This window comes from Xiphophorus maculatus, chromosome 8, assembly GCF_002775205.1.
Source record: "Xiphophorus maculatus strain JP 163 A chromosome 8, X_maculatus-5.0-male, whole genome shotgun sequence".
NCBI lineage: Eukaryota > Metazoa > Chordata > Actinopteri > Cyprinodontiformes > Poeciliidae > Xiphophorus > Xiphophorus maculatus.
The window spans coordinates 16647579-16675442 of NC_036450.1; the positions used below are offsets into that span (position 1 = coordinate 16647579).

The following is a 27864-nucleotide window of genomic DNA, read 5'->3' on the forward strand; positions in this document are numbered from 1 at the left end:
TGAGATCTTTTCTTCAGGGCAAATTTGCGCGCTGTGTGCACAGCTGTACTAATGCGGCTCACCTAAACTTTATCTCTGCTACGGACGTTCAAGAAATAACCACATACCGTACATTTTCGCAAAAGGCAGTAGCTTCTGATACTGAAAATGGGAGACGACGCAGACAGCCCTCCTGAGAGGGAAATGAAGGTAAAGTCTTGTGTTGACAGATTAGCATGTGGAAGCTACTGCGTCAGTTCATTTCCTATGTTTGTGGCTAGCTTAGCCAGTGAGCGCCTTGGCTAGTTTAAAATTAGGCTTAGTTTGCCCTGACATTCTAAGTGTATTTACTAAACTACAATATTAGCATTAACTTTAATGTGTTTTACATAGTATTAGTTTAAATGCTTCTGAAGTTAAAGTAGACGATAATTTATGTTTTCTAAGTTTTTAGCTAGCTATGTGTGCTGGAACATTAGCAAAAATATTGTTTATTCATGGGATTAATAAATAACTTTGGAAAATAGTTATCCAGTTATCTCACGTATTTTCAGTGATATCAAAGTCTTGTTACCATTTCCTCCTGTGTAGTACTGGGATAGTTTTATCTTGTGGTTGTATAACATTATTTAAATGACTATGTTTAAACTTGTGTTTACCTGTTTTCTCGTACTGGTTATTTTTTAGCGCAATATCAAAAACTGAGAGTGAAAGCATTCTTTTCTTATTGTTAAATGTTGAGCGGAAATATGTTATTAAGCACGATTTAGCTATTTATTTATATTTTTAAAATGCTAGTGGGGGATCGCCACAACAAATCTGAAAGCGAAACAATATTTCAGTGAGCCCGGCTTGGAGACTGGAGATAAACAAACGTTTAAAAACCGATTAAAAAAATCCCCCACCAAAAACAGTACTTTTAAACTCGATGAAGTTAAAGTGTATAAACTAAGCGGAAAGAAAAACCTTAACATAGCTAAATGAACCTGCATATCTTCACAGTGTTGTGGTTGGTAGCACTTGTGTTTTGCATTAAGAAGGTCCAGAGTTGAAATCCTGACCTTTGGTCCTTTTCCATTAAATGTGTCTATTCTTCCTGTGCATTCATGGGTTTTTACCCTGGCTTCGCTCCACAGTCCAAACTTATGGCTGTTAGGTTAAATGGCTTCCCTAAATTGTTCATAGGTTTGAGTGTGTGTGTGTGTGTACGTGGTTGTTTGTCCGTGTTGCCTTGCGATTTCCTGGTGACCTATCTTAAGTGTACCCTGTCTATCACCCAATGACCACTGGAGATATTCACGGGCAAACACTGTAAGGATATGAGGGGCAGTTCAATGAACAGTTAATTCCATAAGCATCCGTTTCTGTGGCAGATTGAAGTTGAAAGTAATCTTTTAAGCCTGCCATCATATTTCTGGAAGCAACACTGGTGGCTTGAATCTGATTCGAATCTGTGTAGGAAGCTACAGATTTGGGTGATGACATCAAGGCCTTTCAACCTCAAAGATTTGGAGCTCAACGCCTGAGATAAATCTACAGAGCAGCAGAGAATACACACAGAAAGCTGATCAGCAACTCTGATATGGGGTTGATTGCAATAACTCTCCACGGATTATTGAGAAAGATGTAAATAATTTTAGGCATTCCGTTTTTTGTGCAAGTCAAAAAACTTCTCTGTTGATTGAAATTAACTTTATAATTAAACCAGCTAGGGATCTGACTAAGTTTGGACATAGCTGTGTTGTGGTTACAAAATGATTTGTTTAAAGGTACTAAGTGGAAAGATGTACTGTAGCCGATACAGTGACATGTTGTTTGACCATGATGTACGTAAACTTTTGTTTTGTTCTTGTTAGGATTTTCAGTTTCGACAGATGAAGAAAGTACAAGTTTTTGAGGCTGCTGAAGATATGCCAAAAGACAGATCCAGTCTACTTACTGTTTCAAACAAATATGGCTTGACATTTGTTGGCCTTGGCCGAACATTCAAAGTGTATCTTACTTTAAATATTCTTGCTGCTGATAAAGCTGATGGGAGCTCCTACGAAGTAGGTAAGAACATGTCCAAGGAAGTTTGATTCAACATTTTTGTAATAGTGTGTTCTGAATATCATGTTGTTGAGGTGCTGAAACTGTTTTTTTTTTTTTTTTATTTATTTATTTTTTTATTGTGTTCTAGTCAAAGGTATACCAGCTCTGGTGGAAGTGACTGGGGACATGTCTTTGCACCACTTGGCTCTGAGTTGTGATGAACTCACTTTGTCAGTTTGTGGGACATCCGAGGAAACCGGTTTGTCCATCGCATTTTATGATGTCCGAACCTTCATAAACAAGGTAACTGCTTAAATGTTTGTTGTAAAAATGCTAGCGTTAGTATTTTGTGATTAGCAAAGTAAAAAAAAAGAAGAACGAATGCGTGACGAAACTTTGTGTGATCGCCAAGACTATTTTTTGGAAATATTTAAGCACACGTAAAGCTGTGAGAAGCACGTAAAACATAACCTTCAAATATGAAAATATGCGTTCAAAAATATCTATTTAAGCTTTTTAGCCTTTTACTTTCAGAATTTCCAGAAAAACTGTGTGAGTCATTCATTTATTTACTGATTTGTCATATTTTCTTTTGTCAGGCCAGACCACAGAAGTCACCATTTGCGTCATTGCAGCCAGCTGTGACCTCTGATGCTCTGGTTCAGGACCTGAAGTGGAACCCTGCTCAGCCTTCCATGTTGGCTGCCTGCTTGTCAGATGGCAGCATGATGATTCTTGAAGTTATAGACAGTGTCAAGATTCAGGCTCAGCTACCTGCTAACAGTGGTGTCACCTGCCGTAAGTCTAACCTGTATAAAGTTAGAAATAAATATACTTTTAATTCAGTTCATACATTATTTATACCTGTTGTTTGGCTCAGTTGCTGCTTGTTTACTTTACTCTATACAGTTAGCTGGAGTCCTAAAGGAAAGCAGGTTGCTGTGGGAAAAATGAATGCCACCGTCAGCCAGTATACACCAGTAAGTGCATTTTATTTGCAATTATGAGATCAAATTCTTGTTTGTTTTTTTGAGAAGTGAAACTGATTAGCTTTTATTGCTCAAAAGGCTCTGGAAGAGAAGAGAATTATCCCATGTCCACCTTTCTACAATTCTGATGACCCAGTCAAAGGTATAAATAGATTTATTGAAAAGGAAATTGTTTCTGCCCAGGTAGTCGTCTCCATATTGATGAGATATATCAGGGCCCTATTTCAGAAAGCAGGGTCAACAAGCCCTGAGTAAAAGGCAGATACTTTGAATAAACCTACTTGGTTCTGTGATGCTCTGGGTTTCCTGTTCTCTGACATTTTCCTTATGCCAGGTCTCAGCTGAAATGTAGGACACTCTAAGTTTGTTCAACCAAAACACAAAAAACTACAGCAGCAAATACAGTTTTTACTTTATTGCTTTAGCACTGTAAATATTCCATGTTATAAACTGATTCCATTTTATTTGGTAATTTCTGATATTCTGACCAAAACTAAAACCTTTTTGACTCTTTGTTTCAAATTTTCTTGTGCAGCTCTGGATGTGCTGTGGCTTAGAACACCTGTGTTTGCAGTGGCATATGCTTATGCAGACGGGTGTCTTGAGACCCCTCCAGAGCTGGTGCTGATCTCCCTCCCTGTAAGTACCACAAAACCTCTGTTGCTCATTCGATTCATTCAATTAAATCAATTTATAGTCTTCAATATGAAACCACCCATGTTAGAAAAAAAGTGCCAGACTCCATAGCAAAACTTTGAAGAGCAGGTTATACATATCGAAAATGTCTCGTGTTTCATATAAGTTATTATGAAACTGTTTAAGGATATTGTCTAAATGACAGATGGATGAAAGCCTGTAATATAAACATGATAACTATTAATGTACATTTAAACAAACCACAAATTGGTGTCAGAACACAGTATATTGTCAGGTGTTTTTGTTTATTTATCACTGATAATTTGTAGCATGTATTTAAATTCTCCAGAAAAAGGATGAGAAAGTGGAGCCAAAGTATTTGAACTTCGGTGAGAGTGTTTTTGGCAGCTGTACAGAGCGACAGCATCACTACTTCCTCAGTCACATAGAAGACTGGTAAGTGTCAGCATCATTTTTAAGCCTACAATGAAAAAGTGTCACTTTTTACTTAAATAACTGCCCTTGTAGAATTTCATTGTCATGCTAAATTGATAGCTTTGCTGCATCCTACTGTTGTTTTTAAAGGGATCTTATGTTAGCTGCGTCAGCGGCGTCGATTGAGGTCAGCGTGATTGCAAGACAAGATGACAGGGTATGTAACAAGAACAGAAACAACATAAAAAAATCAAACATGTTAAATCTCTTTTGAATTTAGCTTTAGTAACATACAGTATAGCTACAGTTTAATAGGTAATACTTTTATAACAAATTTATGTCAGATCATGATTTCTTGGTTAATGACAAGTTGTCATAACAAAGACATTTTGAATAATGTCAACTTTGTATTAAAAGTGTCATGATTTACCTAATGACACTTTATGACAACAGTCATAAATATTCATGAAGACTTACTCATGTTCATGACAGGTGTTATGTCATGTTTATGACGGTGTCATGACAGTCTTATTCACAGCCCGTCAAATGAAGTGTTACCGGATTTAGCATAACAGCTATAAGTGATGAGTTGCTAGAACTTGCTAATAATGATTTGTACTTTGTTCTGATGTTTGTTGTTGTAGATGTGGGAGGTTTGGCTCCTAGAAGATGCTAGTAGAGCTGAACTTCCAGTGACGGAGACGAATGACGACACCCTGCCTCTTGGCTTAGCTATAGACTACACAAGCCAGCAGGAGATCCAAATCAGTAAGTTTTAGATTAGTCCTTATCTAAACTTTAAAATTTATAGAAATTAAATTGCTTATGTAAAGTAATATATTTAAATGAGATTGAATAATTAAAAGAAAAATACAGTTTTCACAGTACAAATCTGAAATCCTTTAGAAACCTAATTTATTTAACAAGGTAAAAAGAACTTTTCAAGAGACTGGGCCTGTTGGAAAATACCTACAAATCCACAGATTTGCAGAGGAAAGTAAAATGTACAATTAAATTCTAAATATAATTTGAACCTGATGATGCTTGAGTTCAGTTGACTTCATGCTAATGTAGTCCTATTAGTATTTCCAGTTTAAACCTAAAAAGAGCATATATTCTGATGTTGTTTATTCCTATAATCACACTTCCTAAAAGTTGTCGTACTGAAGATATGAACTTTTGCTGTTTGATCTTATTTCTTGATTGATTTGAACTGTGTTGAATACGCCTCACCTCCACATCTCTGTGAAGTCAATGTACTGTGGTATTTAGTGGAAAGCAATTAGCATGTGCTAATTAGTACACTAATGCAAACACACATTATTTTCAAACCACTGCTGTTATATTTATTTTCCTTTTGCTGCTAGTATAGTTACTGTTGTACATTTCTGTCATGAATAAAACAGCTGCACATTAATATGACTAAATCATTGGAGGAAAGCATCATTAAGGGTGAGGCTGACATTGTTTTTATTTTCCTATTTTAAGCAGATGAAGCACAATGAAGTTGTATTATTAAACTAAATCAAAACACATTCTAGACTGTTTTGTTTACTGCATTGCAGAACGACTGATGTGTCAAATATGCAGTGTTGGATTGTACATTCTCTATTGAGTAGGTTGCAATCTGCAGCATGGAAATGCATTTAGGATAATATTTTTCTGGAATTAGATTAAGAAAGTGGATTAGTGTTGATGACAAAGAAGAAACTCCACAGACAGTGGCTTGCATTTCATCTTTGTCTAGAGGCTGAACAAAGCAACAGTAGAGTGGAGAACTTTCTAAACAAGCAGAATCACATCTCACGATGGGTGTTCATCTGCCTTTATCGTCTGGAGGTTGACAGTGTAGGAAAGGCACACAAACAAACAGGAAAAAAAGTAATCACAGAAACAATGGTGTTTACTAACAGGAAAAAATGGAGAGGTTCTCAGAATCTATTGTTGAGTCTCCCCATTGTCTCGTAGCCTCTCAGATGTGACATGGCCAGATGTCATAATCAAAAAGAAAAGTTTCAAGGTGATAGTTGTGTCTGCCTCCCGCAACGAAGCGACCGTTTGTTTCACAAGTTGATCTGCAAAAGCGCTGCCTGTTACTCTCGTCTTAGAAACTCTGCAAACTATTTCTATTTCATCTCAATTCATCTCTCGTGCAGCAATACATCACCTCTTTGTTTCATCTTCAAAATGTTTTTGCTGAACACACCTCTATTGATCAGATGAAACCGAAATCCATCAGGCTGCTTTGTGCGCACAGCATCCACTGCAGTGCTCCGTTGCAGCGTGTGTAAAGAATAGTGATAAGCTACCGTCTCAGTGCACCGTTTCATCCTCACCGGCCCAGTCTGGCAGACACGCACGTAGAGTTGCTGCTGCTGTCTAGTCACATCTCTACTCGTTCATGTCAAGAAGAACTTCCTCCCTGTTGAGGAAAAGAATTGCAATTTGAGCAACATTATGGCATGATTGTAGGCTCATCAAAACTTTGATCTAGAGAGAGGCATTAGGTAGGGCAGAGCAAGAAGGGAGGGGGGGAACTGCAGAGTTATCTGGGGAGAACAAATGTACTCATTAAAATGGCTCAGACGAGCTATAGGACCAAAACAAACAACAAAGCCCAGACGATCCTAATGCAGAATACTGATGAGGTCTACTGTGTTTGTTTTTGCTGTTTCCATTTCACCCTTTTGCCTCCCAAATAGCTTAAAATGTTCTTTTGTAATCCAAAACGATTACAATGAATTCTTTCAACAATGGTTAAAGTCTTTAGTCTATGTAGAATGCAAAATGCAAGATAGGTTTGAATATCCAAATGGAACTATGTGGAAAAGTATGAAAAAGAGCAGTAAATGTTGTGATCTCCTGAGTTTTACACTCTTTCCTGATATGTCTGTAAGCATTAATATACATTTTGACAGAAACATATTAATATGGGTTACGAATCCTGAATTTTGAGCCTTTGATGTTGATTTAGGCTTCATTTTTGACATTTGGGCTGCAGCCAGCACCATGCAAGATTTTTGTAAGTGTAGAGAAGTGGGTGTGAGGAGCAGAAAAGGTTTGAAGGTTTGGCAAGAAGATGGATACAGTGGGCTGTGTTTTACACAATCAAGCATCTTAAGTTTTTTTCTTTTTAAGCATGGCTGTTGAGCGCCTTTTTAAGCTAAACACTGGGCGGAAGGAGCCAAGGTCGTGAGATGAGTGTGCTGCTAACATATGAGCAAATGTTCTCATGAATTTTACACTTAAGGTGACAAAGAGCAGTTTGTCTTCATTGCGCACAGCAAGAATAACAGCTTTCCCTTTCGCTTGTAAATGTGATTAGTGTAAAGCACAAATAATTTCTCTTGTGAATCCATATAAATGTCCAGCTTTGATTAGATCTTTAATTTATTGACGCTACAGAGTGTTCCCTTGCCAAAGAGCTGTAAAGATTCCCCCTGACTCCTTGATTAGTGAAATGATGCTAAATACAGTAGAGTTGATGAGACGGAGTGGACTCCCTACATCTGAGACCGAAAGTGTTGCTTAAGAAACGTTTGATTATTTTTGTTATATTAAAACATTTTTTTTGTGGTTGTACGTTTTGTAGAATAAACGTTAATATCCGTCTCTATCTTCCCAAAGCTGACGAGAAGACTTTGCCTCCAGCTCCCACAATGCTAATGCTGTCCACAGAGGGAGTACTCTGCCCATTCGCTCTTCTCAACCTGAATCCTGGGGTTAAGCAGCTAGTCTCACCATTTACTGCCCTCACCTTGGAAGGAGAGAGGCAGCCAAAGCCAGGTAAGACTTTTTGAAAACTGAACCGATTTGTGTTTGGATTCATTATTTCTCTCATGATAGGATTATCTCTCTCTCTCTTTTTTTTATTCCCCAATTGACCATATGATGTTTGAAATAGGTGTTACTGAAACATTTTTCAAGCTGTTCTTTTAAGTTGTTTCAATGATGACGACCTTTAATCAAATCAAAATAATTGATCTCGTATAGACAGATGTTTACTGGAGCCTTAACACTTTTTTTTTACAGTAGGCATAGTAAACATTGCTTTAAATTGTCACTCTTCACATTCTCTTGAATTAGTTTCTTTCCATTAAGGGTTTTAGTTCTTCCACAGATTTCAACATTAACAATCATAGATTTAAACATTATTATATAAGCACTACATAAATAAACTGAATTGAACTGAAAATTTTGGAAAAGTTTTTGCAATAAAATTAGTTAAACTATGACCTGCAGCAAAATATAGCTACACTGTTTGGATTGCTTAATTAATTGATTGATTAATTGATGGCCTCAGCCTGTTGTTCAGTCCATGAATGATGTCTGTATTGGGGCCAATAATATTGTTGGATTCATTTGATCACATCTCTAAACTCCACGGATTTTGTCATATCTTCTATTAAATGCATCCAATTGTATTTAACATTACATTGTTTTTTGTTAAACAGAAATTGTACAACTGTAAATGAAAGTTTGTGTCTCGGGTCAATTATTATCAAATTGAATCTAAAAGTTCTCATTTACATATGGCTATAATTCAGCTTGTGATGAGATGCACTACAAGTGTTTTTTTGTTGTTCTTTGTTTGTTTTTCTATGCACAGTTTCCTTGGCAGCCCAACCAGCCAAAACCGCTGCCTCTGCTGGATCTGCTCCAGCAGCGTTCCCAAACATTGCTCTTGCATCCGTCTCTTCTGCTTCGTCTGCTCCTGCTTCGTCTGCTCCTGCTGCATCTTCCTTGGCTGTCCCGTTCAATTTTGTTCCTACAGCTCCAGTGTCATCCTCTTCATCAGAATTTACTTTTTCAGTTCCAACCACTCATGCCACCACCACCCTCCCTCCTGCTTTCTCCCTTGGGGGATCTGGACCTTTTAGCTCAGTATCCTCGAGCTTCTCTTTTGCTTCCAAACCTCCTTCTGAAACTCCCTCTTCTGCTTCAGCATTTTCGTTCAGCACCCCTTCCATGAAACCTGCAGCTCCAGCTCCAGCTCCAGTGTCGACCCCTCAGAGCCTTCCTCCTGCCTCCCTTCCTTCTGTCAAATTAAATCTAAATGACAGGTACTCAACTCTTTTTTTGTTTTACTACTCCTTTTACCGAAGCTTTCTTTTTACATTTCGGCATGAATATGGAGATGCAAAAGTTAGTCTTTTCTTTCTTTAGATTTACATCAGGGGAGACCCCAGCACCAGCTTTCTCCTTTAACTCCACACTTCCCAAGGCTGCTGCTTCCTCTTCCAGTACAGCTAGCACCCTTTCACTCCCAGCCACGAAGCCTCCAGTTGTATTGAGTAAGGAGATGTTTGCAAACACGACTTTTTTGTTTTGATTTTTTTTTTTAAAGAAAAAATTAAATAAAAGCTTAAATTTAAACTACAATATTCCTAGCATGGGTTGTTGTTTTTAATCTATTAATTGTTTTGTCAGCCCCAGTGCGTCCAGTTCAGACAGGCACACCTCCCTCAGCTGTCCAGAAACCGGCTCCTACTACACAAGGGCGTACCCAACCTCCACAGGTACTTGTTTTTGTTGTAAAGCTCAGGCTTCATAGAGCTTGACTTTTTGCTCTGCCCAAAATTATGTCATGTCTCTTTGACTGAATATTTAATAAAAATAATTATCGAAAGAAATCTACAAAATTTAGAGACCTCTTGCAAGATTTGAACAACCTAAAGTATTTTGTCACTGTTGAAGCATATAAACAGTCCTTCACAACCATTATATTTGCTCAAGTTTAGAAGGGATCAGTTGTTTTGTAAGTGATATGGTCTGCAAAAGCACCAGAGCCCGTACTCTCGAAGATTCTCTCAGAATTATACTTTCTGCCGACGAGTCCTGGCTTAAGAGTGATTCAGTCGGCTGCTGAGAGTGACTCAGAAATTCCTCTCAGTGAGGAGGTGTAGTTGACCCCCGTTGTTAGGCGTGACACCGTCTTCTAGTTAACTGCCAACCTTTCATATAGTCTGTTTTTGCCGTTGTTACCTATTTGCCATGTTGTAAAAGCAGAAGCAAGTTTGGCAGTTTCTTTTTTTACCTTGTTGCTGTAGAATTGCTGGCTAATTTTATTACCATTTGGTGTCCAGTTTATTTTTCCACTTTGTACAGCTCAGTATAAACATACACAACAATTCTGTGTTTGGGGGTTTTAAACCAGATATCGGAGCACCTGTGCAAAAACACTAATATGCTTAGATACAGATGTTTTGCAAAAAACATTCTATTAAAGTACACAACTGGTTTGAAATTGCATCTTTTCAAAGGAATAAAGGACAAAGCTGAGTAGTAACAGTGTATAATCCCTCTTATCAATCTAGATGTGATCAGTGAAGCGATTTTTAGTGAAGATTAATTAATCAGCAAACAGAAAATTCAGTTGTTACAAAACCTTGATTTTAGTGGTTGCCACCAGCGACAAAATAATGTCACAAAGGCAAGAAAAGTGAAGCTATAATGGGTTTTGTCAAATTGTTTCTTTTTTTTTACTTAAACTGCAGTGTTTTCTAAAGCTTTGGAGAGGCTTTAAATAATCATTTCTTGATATTATCATTATTCAGGCAACAGTTAGTATGAAGACTCTGGAGAAGCAGCTGCAGCAGAAGAAAGAATCTGATCCCATTATGACTGGTATTTTGGAGGAGGTAAGATGCATCCTCCTGCTAATGCTGACATGTTCGAGGGTTCACTTTTTTATTGGTGACATTGTTGATGCCCAAACAATTGAAGGTACTATTCAAACCTGGTCTGATTTCTTTTTTTTTTTTCCAATTATTATTATTATTGGCTGGAACATTATGTTGAGCTTATCTCTTACTTGAAAAATAACAGTGGGTTACCTCTCACTTTTTAATAATGACTAGACTAAGTAGATTCCTCTTGTAATTGCCTGTTATTATTTCAGTGAACAATCACCAGATGCTGATAAAGCTTTCAAAAATATGACCCATGCAGAATTATGAATGGCCTTCCACTCAAAACACTGATTATTACGTTAACTACTGTATGTTAGACAGAAAACATTGCGAGCCTCATATTAAATCCCCAATTGTAATTATTTCAAAATAAAATACACAATAATGTGCGAAGAGACAAAAGGCACAGTCTGAATTATTTCAGCTGTGGATTATTGGAGCATTTTAGAAGTGAACAAGAACCACAATATGAGCAGTTTTTGCAATTAAAATGAAACAAAAATAATTTTTAAAAACTGCTGTTTTTGAACTAATGGAGAAATGTCTCAAATTTGAGTTTGCTAACTTTTTTCAGGTACAGCCCCAGTCAAAAATTGGGATCATCTACTGTAGTTGACCGACCTTACCATGTCAATGTTTCAATTCTTATTGTGATACGGACAATGCTTTGATGCAAAGTCCATGACATGAAATGAACAAGGACAAATGGACTCTATCAGTTCTGTTAAAATCAGTGGTAAAATATCCAGCAACGATTATGTCAGAAGCTTCTTGAGGTCTATAGCAAGTGGGTGTTTTTTTTTTTTTGCTCACTGCTAAACATCATTTCAGCAAACATTAGTGGGGGGTGAATATGCATATTTAGGGCTATGTGTGTAATTTTTAAATTGTGTGAATAGAAAAAAAAATGCAATAAATTCCAACTTCTGCACCCTCTTTTAAAGTTTGTTGAAGCTGTTTGTTGCATTTTTAAAAATTAAAATAAAAGTAACATTTATGACAAAGATGAGAGTAGGAAACATTCTATTGAGATTATAAATCACTGAGAACAGTTACAAAATGTGAGTTAAAATCAAATAAGAAAGTTGGTAATAAACTTAAAATGTTTTTTCTTTCATTTTTGTGCTTTAAGTCTTTTAGGTTAGTCAGTTATCAGCTTGTAAAGGAGTCTATACTCAAACGTTTTTGGAAAATCTGTAAATGTTTCATAACATCGCTGTATTTTATAAATACATGTTCTAGATCTATAATATAATTGGTAAAACTGCTCTAATACACAGTAGAAATGAAATGTTTTTGGCCTGTCGTCAGATTGCACACTTCCAGAAGGAGTTAGATGACCTGAAATCGCGCAGCACAAAAGCTGACTTTAAGGTTGGTACTAACGACGGGATGAAGGATCTGAGAAAAGAATCTGAAGACCTTCACATCTTCACCCTGGAAATAAAGGAAACCACTGAGGTAACACTGTGTTTAATAAAAATTATTGCTCAAAAACAACTTGAGTTGATCTAAAGCCACAAGATCTAGCTCAAATTTATTACTCACACAAAAAATGATAGTGGTTATATTTATTTTTAAAGTTTCCTTTTGAAGAAAATATTTTAAGTGAATGTTTTGTTTTGCATTTTTTTACATTAAAAGAATTTAGTAAAACATTGTATGTACTATTCATCAAAGCATACTGTAACGCTTATTATTAATTGCAAAATCAGATGCTGCCTGCACTCTGGCAGCTCCACAGCAACTAAAAGATCCCTTTTTGTGTTCCATTTTCGTAACCTTAATTTGCAAAAAGACTAAGTGAAGACCAAGAAAAATAATTGAAGTTGACATCAATCATTTTCTTTCTTCTGATTTCAAAGTCTCTCCATGGGGACATTGGGACGCTGAAGACCACTTTAATTGAAGGCTTTGCTGGGGCAGAGGAAGCCAAAACGCAGAGCGAGTTGAGCAAAGACAAAAATTACAGACAGCTGCTGTACAAAAAGTCTCTAGATCCACGCAGCGAAGAACAGCTCAAGGTGAGATGTGCAGTAAAATATTAACTAATGCCACAGTTGTAGTATTACTAAGTATTTATGAGTCATGTAAAAAAAATTACCTGCCTGTTCCCCTCCAAAAAATGTGGTGGATTTGTTTTTTCTAACTCAGGAAATTCGCAGACTTTACCAGTATGTCACATCTGCTGTGGAAGACGTTAATGACGTCTTAGACGTGGAATGGGAAAAACACCTGGAGAAGAAGAAGAAGCAGAAGTGAGTCTAAAGCCTAACAGATGATCCCACCAGCATTTTAAAATCTCTGAATACTTAGAATATTGTGTTTGCTTATTGTTTCTTTACAGACACATGGTTGTTCCTGGACGGGAGGGTCTTTTCACTACACTGTCCAACAACATCTATATCATCAACCAGCAAAAGAACCGACTGGACCAGCTGGTTCAGGAGCTCACATCACTGCGCCTTTACAGTAAAAATGCTGCTCCTTCCATTAGCCAGAACATTGCAACTGGATCTACAGCTGCTGGGTAAATAAAAGGATTGGGCAGAGAGTTACGCTTGTATTTAGGATGTATAATCTGCAACATTTTATTGGTTCCATAGTTACATTTTTACAACTAATATAAAGAATTTGAATACTTTCCAAATCCATACGAGTATCAAAAAAAAAGATAATTAAGAATATAAAATGCTTTTATTTCCAGACTGCAATCACTATCAGGTTTTCCTAAAATATTACATTTTCTTTAAAATTGGCTCTTAACTTTAATGGTTTAGCTTTTGTGGAAGTTCATATACTTATCAAGTTGTATGGACAGACTTTACTATTTTAATAAACAAAATTGTTGGAAATCAACTTAGAACAAAAAGTCATTGCTTCAATTGTGCACTTTTTATGTTGTTTCTAAATTTCAGATGAAACTTCTCTGACTCCAAGTCAGAGGACATTCTCAAATTTGGACCCCAAAATATATTACTTTTCTACAAAGATTTCAGCTTCCATACAGTTAAGAACAGCAATGCTTATTACTCCAGCAGATTTAAATGTAAAAATGTAATTCAACCAAGAAATTTGTTTCTGATAGAAAATGAAACCAATTTTTCTTTAAAGATAAGAAAAACCCTTTAAGAGTTTCAATTTTTGTTATGAAGAAGTGAGATATCCAAAAACTTTTAGCACTCGGCATTCAATTAACAAAATGTCAATGTTCACAAACTTGACTTTATTACTGTTAACGTTGTTTTTAAAGGCAGATTTAAAAAAAAAAGATGTGTGTGTGTTAGCAGGGTGGCATTTAGTCCACCCTGCTACCAGAGACATTGTGGTGCTTTCGGTCTTCGACTAAAAGTAATTCTAGCTAAATTATGTTTTTTCTCTGTTTTCATAGTTTTGAAAATGAGCTTGAGAGTTTAAAGGATGCATTCCTGAAAGCCAGGCTGGATGTTACTCCACCTAAAGTCAAAGCCAGATCTTCAGGTATTTCCCAGTTTTATTTAATATAAAGTCATGAACAATATTTGAATATTTTAAAACACTGGCATTATGTTTTTATCAGCAGTCAAGATATCACCAATTAAACAGTCCCAACTTCGCAATTTCCTCTCAAAGGGACAGATGCCTCCTGTACGCTCAACTGCACCAGGTACTTTCATTTTAGATAGTTGCATGCAATTTGAAAATCTTTGCTTTCATTTATGTGAAAGTCTGAACAAACACCCAGATGTGTATAAGAATGAATAACTTTCAAACAGAGTGAAAAAAGTTACTGCAAAGTAATTGTTTTTTTTTTTTTACTTTTTATTCCCCATTGTAGCCAACTTGTCTCGGTCAGCGTTCCTTTCCCCAAAATACTATGAGGACCTGGATGATGCAAGCTCAACGTCCTCTCTGTCCCAGTCCTTGGAGCCTCACCCGTCTCACTTGGACCAGGAAGAGGAAGAACTACAACCACTACAGCCCCCAGCTGTGACAGCGTTATCCACCCCCCGCCACCCCACTGTTGTAAGGACCCCGTCTATCCAACCAGGCTTTGGAGGCATTCAGTCCACCCCGCTACCAAAGATTCACTCAGCACCATCTTTGGGTTTTGGACTGAGCCCTATTCCCAGTCCTGGTAATTATATACTGCCTGCTTATTATCGAGTTCAAATTGCTAAAATAATAAACTGGATTCTTTTAGAGTTTTCCATCTTTCATATTAAATAAAGCTGTCACTTTTAACAGTAAAATTACTTACCATCATATGTGCTGCTTTTATGTTTTAGTTCCAACTAATAAAATCAATCTCAGTGGGGCTGACAGCACTGCTCTTGCCACAAAGACGGTAAAACATGGCGCTCCTCCAACAGAGAGAACTGTCCCCATGTCTGCCCAGCAGGCTGCAGCCAATGCAGCCATGCGCAGACAAATGGCCAATCAGAAACCAGGTAGGTGGAACTTCTTAAATTGATGTCTCACCATCTTTAATCCAACGCATTTTTTCTAATGAGACCAACGATTCTTTGCAGTTCTCCTTATTAGATTTAATTTCGTTTTGCATTTAAATTTATTTTGCTTCACTCTAAAATAATAGGTCTTTGGGATTTCTTTCTCTCTAAATGGAACAACTCTTCCTGTGTTTTAAGTTTTTGCTTTCTCCTCTTGGACACACAGCTTGCACATCTCAGGGAAAGGAAAATTAATAGCCAATAGGCAGGTAGATGCGATATAGACATCAATGATTTTGTGGTTGTACTCCATAGCATCTCTTTCACTTAAATACTGGCTACCTGGCTACAGTGTATCAAATTTTTTTATATTTTGCTTAGTTTGCATCAGGTTTTTGGATGATACTCAAGTCCTAAATCATGACTTGGGTATCATCTTGGATATTTTTTTTTTAATTACATGTTTGAAGAATATAGTTTTTTTTATGACACACAGTTATTGAGCATGCATCCAGTATATTTTAGTACAGCAATATTGACCACTTAAAACAAGTACTTAAAACAATACTAAAGTTTGAGGAATTTCTTGTTTGACCGTGGTGTAAATATTGAGCTCCATTTAATCTCTTAAATATCTTTGTGTTGACGTCATTACAATAGTTTAATGAAAATGACATCATTTGAAAAATACTATAATTAAGTTATAGTATTTAGTCAGCTTAATTATAATGGTTATATAATTCCCATAGAACATGCTAATATACTTTTTTGAGTTTCTTTAAGAAAATGCAGCAATTAAGTGTGCAACCATTTTGACAAGGGCCAGAACAGCTTTATTGGTAATTAATGTTGTTTGAGTGACTCATATTGGTAAATAATCCATTTAGTCTGTTTTTCAGTATCTGCCAGCATTATTAGTCTTATCTGTTTTGAGGGTGGACATTTCAGGCCTAAGAGATGATCAGGAAGTGTTTTAAAGCAGCAGAAACACCATTAATGTAGAAGCTATTAAGATACAAGCTGAGAATTTTACTTAGATTTGTTTGAATTCTATTCAAAATTAATCCTTATTTACTCTGAACATTGAATATGTTCCAGTAGATCTATAAAATATGTAATAAATAGGAAATCTGTTCTACTTCATGTTGCAATGCCTTTTTTAAATCACTAGAGGGAGACAATGGCTTGAAGACAAAACACTCTAAATTGAACCACTTTGAGCTCCAGACAATAACATCTGGCAATGTTATTCCTCCAACAACTTAATTCATCATAGAAACATTTTTGATACTTTAAACACCTTATAGACATTCATCCTGTACAATGCTGATGTTTTATGTCTTCCAGCTCCTGTTAGCAGTTCCTTGACAGAGTCCACCTTAAAGACTGTTCCTCAGGTGGTCAATGTTCAGGAGCTCAAAGAAAAAGGGCTGCCTGTTCAGGTTTCTTCCATCATCAGGTAGACACTACTAATAATTTAGACCACATTTACTTCTGGTGTCAGCTTCATGAATTTAAACAAGATAATTATTGGCAATCTAAATCAAGAAAATTGTAAAATCTTGGATTTATGTTAAACAATTATCACTTTAAGTGGACTGACGGCATTAATGGCAACGTTTACAGCATTGCATAGCAACTGATATTACAGTTTTCAGTTTTTTATGACTTTAAAAATGACTGATATTTTATTTTTGTTGTGACTTTTGACGAAACAAAAATATGGAGAATGACTATTTTGTTATTAAAATGATTATTTCACTTAAAATAACCCAGTAACATATTTTGGTTTATACCAACTCTCCCTCTTCTGTTTTTTCTTTCCCAGCTCTTCGGTGCCGGATCTCACAAATCAGGCTTTTGCCAACCAAGTCAAGCGAGTGAGTGTGAGCAACTCTTTTTTTCACCCACATGACACCTGTTTTTTTTTTTGTTTTTTTTCCCCTAATAAAATATCTCATAATAGTCACTCAACAAAATGTTTAAATGTAACTACCTTTCTGAAACATAAAGTAGTTGACTTGAAAATACTATAGCAATACCCAAACTCATAGCCAAAAATAAGTAACTTCTGTATATATATTTTTTAGAGTTTTCAGGAGTGTTACTTTAGTGAAAAAATATTTCTTGTTTAATATATCTGAATATGTGTCCTTGTACCTCTATACTGCATTAGATGTGCAAAAATCCTCTGATTGCTCACAGTTTTTCAACTGGGGACAATTTTAACTGCATAGGTGAGAAATGTCTCGGGTTTCTCTCGTATTGAGGCTACAAATTGCTGTTGGTTGACACAGCAGACCCTCCCACAAAAGCTGTTCTCGTACATTTCCAAAATAACCAAAACAAGAATGGCTCAAGCATATACAGTACAGACCAAAAGTTTGGACACATCTTTTAATTCAATGAGTTTCCTTTATTTTCGTGACTATTGACATTGTAGATTCACACTGAAGGCATCAAAACTATGAATAACACATGTGGAAATATGCACTAAACAAAAAAGTGTATAACAACTGAAAATACCCCTTATATTCTAGTTTCTTCAAAGTAGCAACCTTTTGCTGTGATTACTGCTTTGCACACACTCTGCATTTTCTTGATGAGCTTCAAGAGGTCGTCACCTGAAATGGTTTTCACTTCATAGGTGAGCCCTGTCAGGTTAATAAGTGGGATTTCTTGCCTTATAAATAGTCATGAAAATAAAGAAAACCCATTGAATTAGAAGGTGTGTCCAAACTTTTGGTCTGTACTGTACATACTATTTTTATTCCCCTCCATCTGCCTTAAGATGAAATTTAGTGAATACTATGTAAAAGTAGAAGTGTTCAAAGTTGCCTTTATTTGTTAATTACATGTTTTCATTATAAATTCATTGTATCTCGGCAGACTACCACCCCAGGCATTCAGAAGATTTCAAATGAAAGTACATACGGTCTACAGCCGGGCTTTGTTTTTGGTAAGTATCGATTAGTTATTCTGTTTGAGGATGTACAGCACAGCTTGAAAGTTTAATCTCATTACCTGTCGAAAATGATCATGTCAGTCCAAACATTTAATCGTTATACGTATGTCCGCTCCTTCTCGTGATCTTTTTGGCTTTTTGTTATCTGACTTTGGTAGCTTTTTACTAACTTGATTAACTTTTTCCTGAAGGTCAGTCATCCAAAACAGATGTTTCTGATGTTCCTACTAGTTCTGTGGAGCCAAACATCAGCAAACCATTTTCCTTCACACCAGGGTAAGTTAACTTCAGTCATGGAAAAAAAAAGCAGCCTGAGATTATCTATTACTGTCTTTGTTGAACATGTTTACATCACAACTTTGTTGCTTTTGCAGGTCAGCAGGGTTCCCTTTTCCTTCTGTTTCACAAGGAGCTGGAATGACACAGGGTAAAGCCCTTTCAGTGACTTGGTATCAATAGTGTTAAATAATCGTTCGATATATCCACATAGTTTCAGTTGTTTCTCCTTTTATATCCCAGCAGTTAAAGATGTCAGTAAATTCTCCTTTGGTGGAAATGGCAAGATGGTATTTGGTCAGACTGCAGAAGAGCCGTTCTCTCTAACCCCAAAGTCTGTGGCCTCTGGTATTGGCACTGGAACTCCCACGCTGCCCTTAAGCACATCAGGTGAAGCAGCCAAACACAGCTCCCTGTCCACAGCCTTCAGGACGGAGCCACAACCACCGAAGACCTCTGGAGGAGAAACTCTCGGCTGTTTTTCTGGACTACGCGTTGGCCCAGGAGAAGAAATCAAGGATACTGTAACAAAGCCAGCTGCTGCATTTACCTTTGGGGAACCTGGACTTGGCAGTGGCAAGGGAGTACAATCATTCAGCTTTGCGTCAGGTTTCCAAAAGCCAGCGGAAGATTCTGGAACTACAGATTTGTCTAAAGGCGCTTCATCAAGCAGTTTGTTCAAGCCTCCTGAAACAAACTCCAAGCCAACTTTCTCTCTTCCCCCGTCTAGCGCCACACCTTCAACCTTGCCTACGTCTTTTAGTAGCCTTCTTGCAGGTTCTTCAGAGGAGCCAAAAGCTCCCCCACAGCTCTCAGAACCTACACCACCCCCTGAAAAAGAGCCAAGCACCACTGAACCAGCTGGGGAAAACGCCAGTCAGTCTGTGGCCCCAGAACCTGCAGTGGATTCCTCATCTACTGCAACATCCACACCTGCACTTCCTGCGCTGACAACTGCCACTATCCAAGACCTTCCTTCTGCCAATGTTGCATCAGCTGAAGTAACTCCTCCAGCACTATCCATTGTGCCTTTCTCGACAGAAGCCACCCCAGACCTCTCGTTCACTTCTTCTGTTTCCACTTCTGCTGTTCCCACCATGGCGCCTGTCTCTCAGGGAGCCCCGCCAGCATTCCAGGTTCCCATTTCCGAAAAACCAGGTTCCATTTTTACACAGCCTACTCCTGCGCCAGCTGCTACTCCTGTCCCTGCTCCTGCTCCTGTTCCAGCTCCTGCGACGACAGACAGCAGCTCTATTGGGGCCACACCAGTTATCAACACAGCTGCTCCTGCAGCCACAACTACCACCCCTACAACCGTTACCCCTGCACCAACCACCACTGCCAACACTGTTTTTGGGCAACAAGTTGTACCTCCGGCTTCCTCTGCCCCCTCAGCAACAGGATTTGGCTCGACTGGGTTTAGTGCTTCAACTGGGGCAGGTTTTAACAAATCCGTGTTTGGGCAGAGTGGCTTCGGCCAACCTGCTAGCAGCGCCGGATCATCTAGCGGTTTTTCTTTTACCCAGTCGGCATTTGGACCAAGCTCTAGCAGTGCAGCAACTGGGGGAACGAGTCTTTTTGGGGCTTCAACTGCTGGCGGTGCAAGTTCGTTCTCCTTCGGCAGTGGAAGCACCAACACGGCCAGCAGCACCGGGTCAGGGATGTTCGGACAAAGCACAACTCCTGCGTTTGGTCAGAGCTCTGGGTTTGGGCAGCCATCAGGCTTTGGCAGTAACACCACCACGTCCTCATCTTCAGGATTCAGTTTTGGTCAACCCTCAGGTGAGTCTGAGCAGTAACCAATGTATTTAAATACTATATTGTTTGTCACCACAGTTTGTATATAACTCTAATAACTATGTCCTAGAACACATTCAATGATCTTTCCATTTATAACTCACTGGGTTTTAATTTTAGAACAGTTACCCAGAAACCATCTTGTTATTCAGAACCATAAAAAAAGTTCTCAGAGCTACATGGCTAAAAGCAGTAATATGACACTCTTGTGTCTTCCGTTGTTGAAGTTAACATCATCTGACACCTTATGAATAAAGATATGTGCCCAAGAGCGATAAGCAGCTGGATGATGTGTGATAAATGTCAACTTATTTGACCAGCCTGCTCATTTGGTGAGAATTGATGGTATTAAATGGCAGAATCTTACAAGTGGATGCTTTTTTTAATATTATTGTTATTAATAGCCAATCTTATTGTGTTGCACACAGTTCTCTTCTCAAATATTCTCATTCTATGATGTTTGTTTTCAAGTATCTGCCAGAATTTAGAAAACCTTTTATACCTGTCTTTTACAAACTCATTCATTATATTTTATGAAATCATTTATCGTTGAAATAATATGTTTTTGTCTCAGGATTTGGTTCCTCTGCTGCCAACCCCGTATTTGGCCAACAGTCTGCAACTGGAAGTGTATTTGGACAAGTATGATTCACTAACTAGAGCTAATTTGAAAAGTAGAACATATAAAAAAAATTGCAATCTTCCTGCTTTGTTTATCCCATCTGCAGTCGTCATCAGGGAACAGTTTGTTTGGTTCAACTTCAGCCAATGTAGCAGGTTCATCTTCTGGAGGATTCTTCAGCGGCCTCGGGGGCAAACCGAGTGAGGATGCCGCCAACAAGAACCCATTCGGTGCCGCTGGTTCAACTGGAGGGTTTGGGCAGCCCGCTCAGTCTGGTATGTTGGTTATTTTTTCTTTAAAAAAAAAAAAAATAAGAGTACACATTCACTATAAATGTAAACAAAAACCATTTAATTAGTAGCTTATTTAATATTTATATATATTTACTTTTAAATGTCTGTACATTGAGAACAAAGTGGATCCACAGCAAATTATCTATTTGTGTGCACAAATTTAGACAAACTGGTTCTGATTCTGATTGAACTAATCTTGTATTAAACCTGTCACGAAAACACATTTTGCTGTCCGAGGAGTTACTGCAATGTATGATAATATTGTCGTTCTGAGACTATTTTCAACTAATGTATTGCTAATGGCATAATAATGCAAGTTTGCCCTCTCAAAGACTAATAAACCTTCATTTTGTTCAGAACACTCCAAACTGCAACTGGAAGATATTTTAAATATAAAACACAAGCAAGTACTATAAATGAATTGGAAATAAACCACACACACAACCAAAGCAATAAATACAATGAGTTATTATGTCTCTGTATTAGTAATTCCACTTCAGAAAATATTTATCTTCAGAATGGAAATCATTGAGCTCGTTTTAATTTATCATGCAATAAAGTGATTGCATGATGGGCAGGCTTGCGGCAGGTTTACTTGTGACCTTTGTTTTCCCATTTCCTTGCTAGGTTCCAACAATCTCTTTGGGAATAGTGGTGCAAAGGCCTTTGGGTTCGGCCAGACCTCCTCTGCCTTTGGAGACCAGAAACCCAGTGGGACTTTCAGCACTGGTGGAGGGAGTGTCGCTTCACAGGGGTTTGGCTCTTTTTCATCACCAACAAAACCTGGTAGGTTGTAATAAAATGCTAATCATACCACAACATCAGAGATCTTATACAGTCTTGAAAAGTCTAGGAACTGTGGAAATTTACTTTACCATTTTTCAGGTCTGCATAGGTATGGAAATAGAAAATTAGGTGTGGGGAAAAAAGATTTGGTTCTCCATATTGTTAAATTGACATGATTCATCTTTGCTTTACAACATCACAAGCTGATTTTAACAAATTTTCTATTCATATTTTGCTTCTGCACGTACTGAAAACATACAAATTCAAAAATGATAAAAAAGCATTTTTTTTCTCTTTTTTTAAACTAATTTCTCTAAACCTTTAGATGAGGTTGAATTAGACCTGCGGTTCTTAAACTGTCTAATCTGCTGGACAGAGCAGTAACAGCATTTTTATTTTGTTTTATCAAAAGAGATCTCACTTGGGAATGAGTTCTTTTTTTATTACCATAAAATCGAATATAATCTTATTCCAAACCAGTATCTGGGATATAAAATTTAAACTGAGTTTCATCCTAACATAATTTTTGTCATTTTTCTTCTAATTAGCTGTTGCTGGGATCCCAGCTATTGGCTCCACTGGGATACTGGTATAGCTCAGCACATTAATGTCCTACCTCTGGCCTTTGTAAGGGGAATGTAATCTTGTTACATTAGCTCAATCAATTATTTACTGGGGCATGTTGCTGGCCTGGCTGTAATTTCAGCACTGCGCTTCTCCCCTGCTGCTCAGAAGCATCGAATTAGGTGTGAATTATTTGTCCTGTCTGTAAGTTATCACAGTGCTCTGTTTTAAGTTAGTAAAAAATACTACAAATAAATGACACAGCACTCATAAGTTTAATTTGTTTTAGATGCATTCAAGAAAAATACTTTCAAATTTTTTTGTGTGTAAATTGAAACCTTTTTACCTATAAAGAGTTTGTCTTACACTACTTTTTAAAATTTAATCAATGTCCAAGTATAGCGTTTTTGTTTTCCATTTTTCCTGCTGTGCACAGTTGCTAAGCTTACTTGCGTTTTCCTTCATGCAGGGGGCTTTGGCAGTCCTCCAGTGTTTGGGAGTCCCCCGTCTTTTGGTGGTTCCCCAGCTTTTGGTAATACAGCATCATTTGGCACAAGCCCCTCCTTCAGCAATGCAATGAATCCCTCAACTGGTAAAGTGTTTGGAGAGGGAACGGCTGCTGCAAACATGGGAGGATTTGGGTAAGAATTTTGATTAGCATCTAAGTTCGTCTCCATACCAGGAGGAAAAAAAAAAGACAAAATATTTTACATAAATTGTATTATCAATTGCACAACGACAGACTTTTGCTGAGAGTAGCTATTTGATGCGTCGGATACAATCCTTGGTTTTGGGTCATTTTATTGCTGCGGTTTCAAACAGTTTGAAAACGTCGGTATGAACAGACTGTTGGTGCTGAGCTGAAAGCGCAACGGCAGCAGAATTCAGCCTGCAGCCCAAGCCAGCATTTTTGAAAATCTGAACATCTCTGTGTGCTCAGTTCAAACACACAAACCATACACGCAAATCTTCACATTATAGCGGTACAATAAACGAAGAAAGAAAATACAGTGGTCTAGAAAAGCACTTACCTGGTCAAATCACATGTATCTTCAAATTCAAAGTAATCACCTGTCCCATTAAGACTTCAGTTGGCAGAAATTGAAAATATTCAGTTTTTACTGTATATTATACTCTGAAATGTGTGGGTTGACTTTGTATTCAGCCTTGCTGGATCAGTGATTTGTCAAATTACCTTTTGCTTTTCGATTTCTATTCTTACAGAAAATACAATTAAAATTTAACAGGAAATGGAATATATAATTTTGTCACCTGTCATAACTTTTCAAATCCAATGATGCTGTCAGCGTTGAGCTCTTGTGTTGTCCTTCCTGATTGTGTGTTTTGATAGTGGTTGGGTTGGTTGGCTCTGGGCCTAAAACTATGGATCTCTGCGCAGGAGTAGATTATTCCCCTCAGATAATCCCACTTTGGGGTCATGCTGCCTGCAGATTAAACAGGCCTGCTGTCTCTACTACTTCCACTGGGATGCTTATACTCTGTTTTCCCTCTCAGGAATCGGTGGGTTTGGTTTCTGTAGGACAGATTAAAGACGAACAGATCGTGTCCTCTCATTTCAAAATCCTCGCACGTTATTCTACTTCTTCCGCCTTTCAGACATGTTTCCTTGGAATTTTACAAGCAAGGATGGGAATTATGGTTTTCTGCTTGTCTACATAAATTACTGATTCAAATGGTGGCTTATATGTGCTAGTGCCAATTCGTTTCAACCTTGATGTATTGCTATAACACTATCTTTGTGTTTCAGGTTCTCTTCAGCTCCCAGTGCCCCTTCGTTTGGTGCTCTGGCCAGTCAGACTCCTCCTTCGTTCGGGACCTTGGCCCAGCAGGGCTCCACATTTGGAAGTCAGCCCAGCAGCTTCTCAGGCTTTGGACAGCAGCCACAGACTGGAGGTGAGGCATTTATTTCACTTGACTTTGTTTTTTGTTTTTTTTTGTTCTTGTTGTAGTTGTTTCCTCTCACCATTTTTAAATTCCAGGAACAAATTTTTACAGTTTTAGTTGTTTAACAGTATATATATATTTTTCCTTCTCATTTTCAAGAGGGACCTGAGCAAAAATTTGCAATACATAGCAACCTGGTTACAAGATAAAAACAAACAGTGTCTCAGGTGTTTTGTTAATTATCTTAAATTTTACAGTCATTCATTTATAGTGTTGTCTTAATTGCTTTTAAAATAAATTTGTATTTTTCAAAGCGAAATAAAGAATCAAAATAATTGGCCAATTTTTTTCCCCCTGCTAACCAAAAATGATGCAGGATTGCTACACAATCTGGAAAAAGCATGGACTTAGATTTTAAGTATTTTCCGGGTCAGAAGAAAATGGAGCTTTTAGAACATTTCTACTTCCAGACATTATAACTTATTCTGCTGTCTAAAAGTCACATTTATCCATCCCTCTAGGCAATCTGTCTAACATCAGTTCATTCATCCATCATTCTGGCAGTCTCTCAATCTATCTGTCTTCCATGCATTTAAATACAATCTGTCCATTTTTCCATCAATTTGTCTGTACGTCCATCTATTCATCCATTCATCCAACTATCCATCCATCAATCTGCCCGTCTGTCCTTTCATCCCCCCATCACCCATCCGCCTGTCCATTTATCAGCCCATCTATCCGTTACGCTCTCCCATCTGCAGACAACTCACACCCATGATTGAGTTTATCTGCATGTTGCTATAACTCTAAATCTCTCTCCTCTTTATTTCATAGGATTCCCAGTAAACACGTTCGGGTCTGCGAGCCAGTAAGTGTGGTCAATGTGTTTGAAGTGACATTTTCTGTGAGCGCCGACGAGCGAACAGAGCCACATATCTGTGTGTTTGCTGTGCGTTGCGCCTGTGGGGCTTTGAAGCTCACATCCTTTCTTCCACAACACTGCTCTCGGTTAAACCTTTCTGATTTACTACCTCCTGATCCAGCCTAATTTGGTTCCTTCCCCCACCTCATCCCTTCTCTTCCCTCCATTTATCCGAATTTAGAAGTGGTCTCTGTTATTTGATTGAACTTCTAGAGAACGTTTTCTGTTTGACCACTGAATATGAATGAAGCCAAATTAATAAAACATTGGCTCATATTAAAGATGTTAGAGTGCTGGGCATATTAAATGTGTATTGAAGTCTGTGGAGGCTTGGCTCATCAGTTCTGCTGCCTTTAGTCATTAGTTTTCCTGTTTTTATGCTAGTGCATCTCCTACCTTTCTAGTTCTCTTTTCTTCATTTCTGCTGCCTTATGTTGCCGTGTGTCACATGGCAACCAGTGTTGCCCCGGGGTCTCTTCCAGCGAATGCACACTAAAGTGCACAGAACTGTGTGGACTCGTCCTAGCTTATTGGACACATTCACATTCTGATATTCTGATTTTATAATTACTCTATTTTTTTTTTATGTATTTTTTTGTGTATGTGTTCTGAGAAGTGCAGAAAAACGCAGACTTAAGCCGACTATCTTAACTGAGAATTGAGAAAAACAATTTAGACTGAATGTAGCTAATATTAATTGGCTGTTCTCAATGGAATCTTGATTTACTACGTCACTGTTTTCTGTTTAACCAAAATAGCTCTTGTAACACTGGAAGTAACATTTTGGTAGTTTATGAGATAAGAAACCACTCTTTTAGATTTATGTATTCAGTTTATTAGGGGAGGACTGGACATCTTACAGCTTCTGGTTCACATCCAGCTCTTTAGAGGTCCCTAACCGGTCAGTTGGTGGTCAGTCAGAAAATTGAAATTCAGCCAGCATGAAGTGTTAATTCTGCACAGTAATTTTGATTTGCTGCTTTTCTTAACAAAAAAATAAAAATAAAATCTTAAAGGTGACTACTGTAAACCTCTGAGCAGCCACATCAGCACCCTCTTTGGTTTTCCCATAATAAAAAACAGATTAACAACTTTTATTTTAAGTTAGTCAAGTAGTCAGTTCGAGCCATAATCTTGTGCATTTATTAATATAGCAAACTTCATAGCAAAGGACTGTTTTAATGCAAAGTTTTGTGTTTGTTGTTTCCAGTTTTCATGAATACAGACTTTGCATGCCATTGGATATTCAGCCTTTTTGCTAAAGTCTCAGCGCAGTAGCTGCTGATACAGATGCTAAAGGTCACAGAGTTTTGGAATATAATAGTTTATTACCTGTTGGTCAAATTTCCTAATACCTTACAGTCCCTTCCTCATTTTTGTACTGACGTAAAAAGCTAAAGTGGTTCTAATCAACTAATAGCACTTTATTTATTACTAGGCTAAACACACAGAGATGTAGAAGAATTTGCTGCTTTATTCTTGCTTAACAATTGTTTTTCTAGCCTATAATCATTTGCAGTAAGATAATATAAAGTTCTACTTATCAATATGACATGTCATTTTATTGTCATATGATGACTACTGTCTGAGAATTAGTTACCCACCCAGATTACAGGAGTTGGATGTTTTTATTGATTTAAAAAACATTATTTTCAGTTTGTAGATTAAAGACAATAGGTTATGGTTGAGTAATGAAATTAAACATTAATATATCAATGCATCAATTCTGCTGAAAGAATTGAAGTTTCTCTTAACGTGCACTGTTTAATGCAATAACATTAATAACTGTAATAACAAAAATATTACAAAAAAATAAAAAGTTGTAACAGTTTCTTTGTATTTATTACTATTGTCTGTTCAGACTTTTTAAATTCTTTATAATAATTTTTCTTGTATTGTTTTCTTTAGGTCAAGTTCCCAAACTTTTTCTAGCTGGCGAAGCTAGTGTTCATGATATCTTCAAGAGAAACTGACCAAGGCTCAGTTCTGTCTGCAATCAAGCTTTTGGAGCCACACAATGCGGGGAAAAAGGGAGACTAACTTTGTTAAAGGAGCAAATAAAGTGAAGCAAATCATGCATTTCCTCAGATTACAATAAAATCTCTAACTTATAGAGTATCGCTGTTTATCTACATGTTCTACATTTCAGCACAATACATACTTTGTGAGCTCAGTTTGTCCTTTACCTGCAACCGTTTGTACAAGCAGAAGAAATTATATACTTAATGTTCGTCACAGGATATTTCTTCTAATCAAAATATTGTGGCAAGTTTTAAGATATTTTGTACTCAAAAATAAAAATGCAGCGGTACAAAAGCATTCAGGTGAATATGTCAAATTTTAGTCACAATGTTGATGTATTTTAAGAGTCAGCCCACAACACTTTGTGAAACCATTGATGGGTCTGTTTAAATTAGAAAAAGAATTAGAAATGCATGTTTGTTTTGTTTTTTAAATTAAAATAAGAATCAAGGGTGTCTGTTTTTGTGAAAAAAATCTCTGTATTTTTTTTTTACATGGAAATAAAAATTCTTTTTCTGAA

The 27864-nt window shown here is 37.3% G+C and overlaps 1 protein-coding gene across 5 annotated transcripts; it reads left to right on the forward strand.

The window, feature by feature from the left end:
* Positions 1 to 16: 16 nt before the first annotated feature.
* Positions 17 to 27864, forward strand: nup214 (nucleoporin 214). 5 transcript variants are annotated; one of them, XM_023338115.1, is made up of 36 exons: positions 17 to 189; positions 1836 to 2031; positions 2159 to 2313; positions 2610 to 2808; positions 2920 to 2990; positions 3078 to 3141; positions 3535 to 3638; positions 3985 to 4091; positions 4221 to 4287; positions 4715 to 4838; positions 7698 to 7856; positions 8680 to 9133; positions 9237 to 9364; positions 9501 to 9589; positions 10628 to 10711; positions 12074 to 12223; positions 12628 to 12786; positions 12917 to 13020; positions 13110 to 13292; positions 14154 to 14242; positions 14322 to 14408; positions 14580 to 14879; positions 15031 to 15192; positions 16540 to 16651; positions 17021 to 17078; positions 18082 to 18151; positions 18349 to 18433; positions 18532 to 18584; positions 18677 to 20215; positions 20805 to 20872; positions 20959 to 21127; positions 21773 to 21931; positions 22965 to 23136; positions 24264 to 24409; positions 25235 to 25268; positions 27231 to 27864. In XM_023338115.1, the coding sequence occupies exons 1-36, from the start codon at positions 148 to 150 to the stop codon at positions 27265 to 27267; spliced, it is 5979 nt and encodes a 1992-aa protein (XP_023193883.1). In that variant the 5' UTR covers positions 17 to 147; the 3' UTR covers positions 27268 to 27864. The 5 variants fall into 5 exon arrangements, with proteins under 5 accessions (XP_023193883.1, XP_023193885.1, XP_014328398.1 ...); XM_023338117.1 differs by having other exon boundaries at positions 18680 to 20215; XM_014472912.2 differs by having other exon boundaries at positions 17021 to 17072.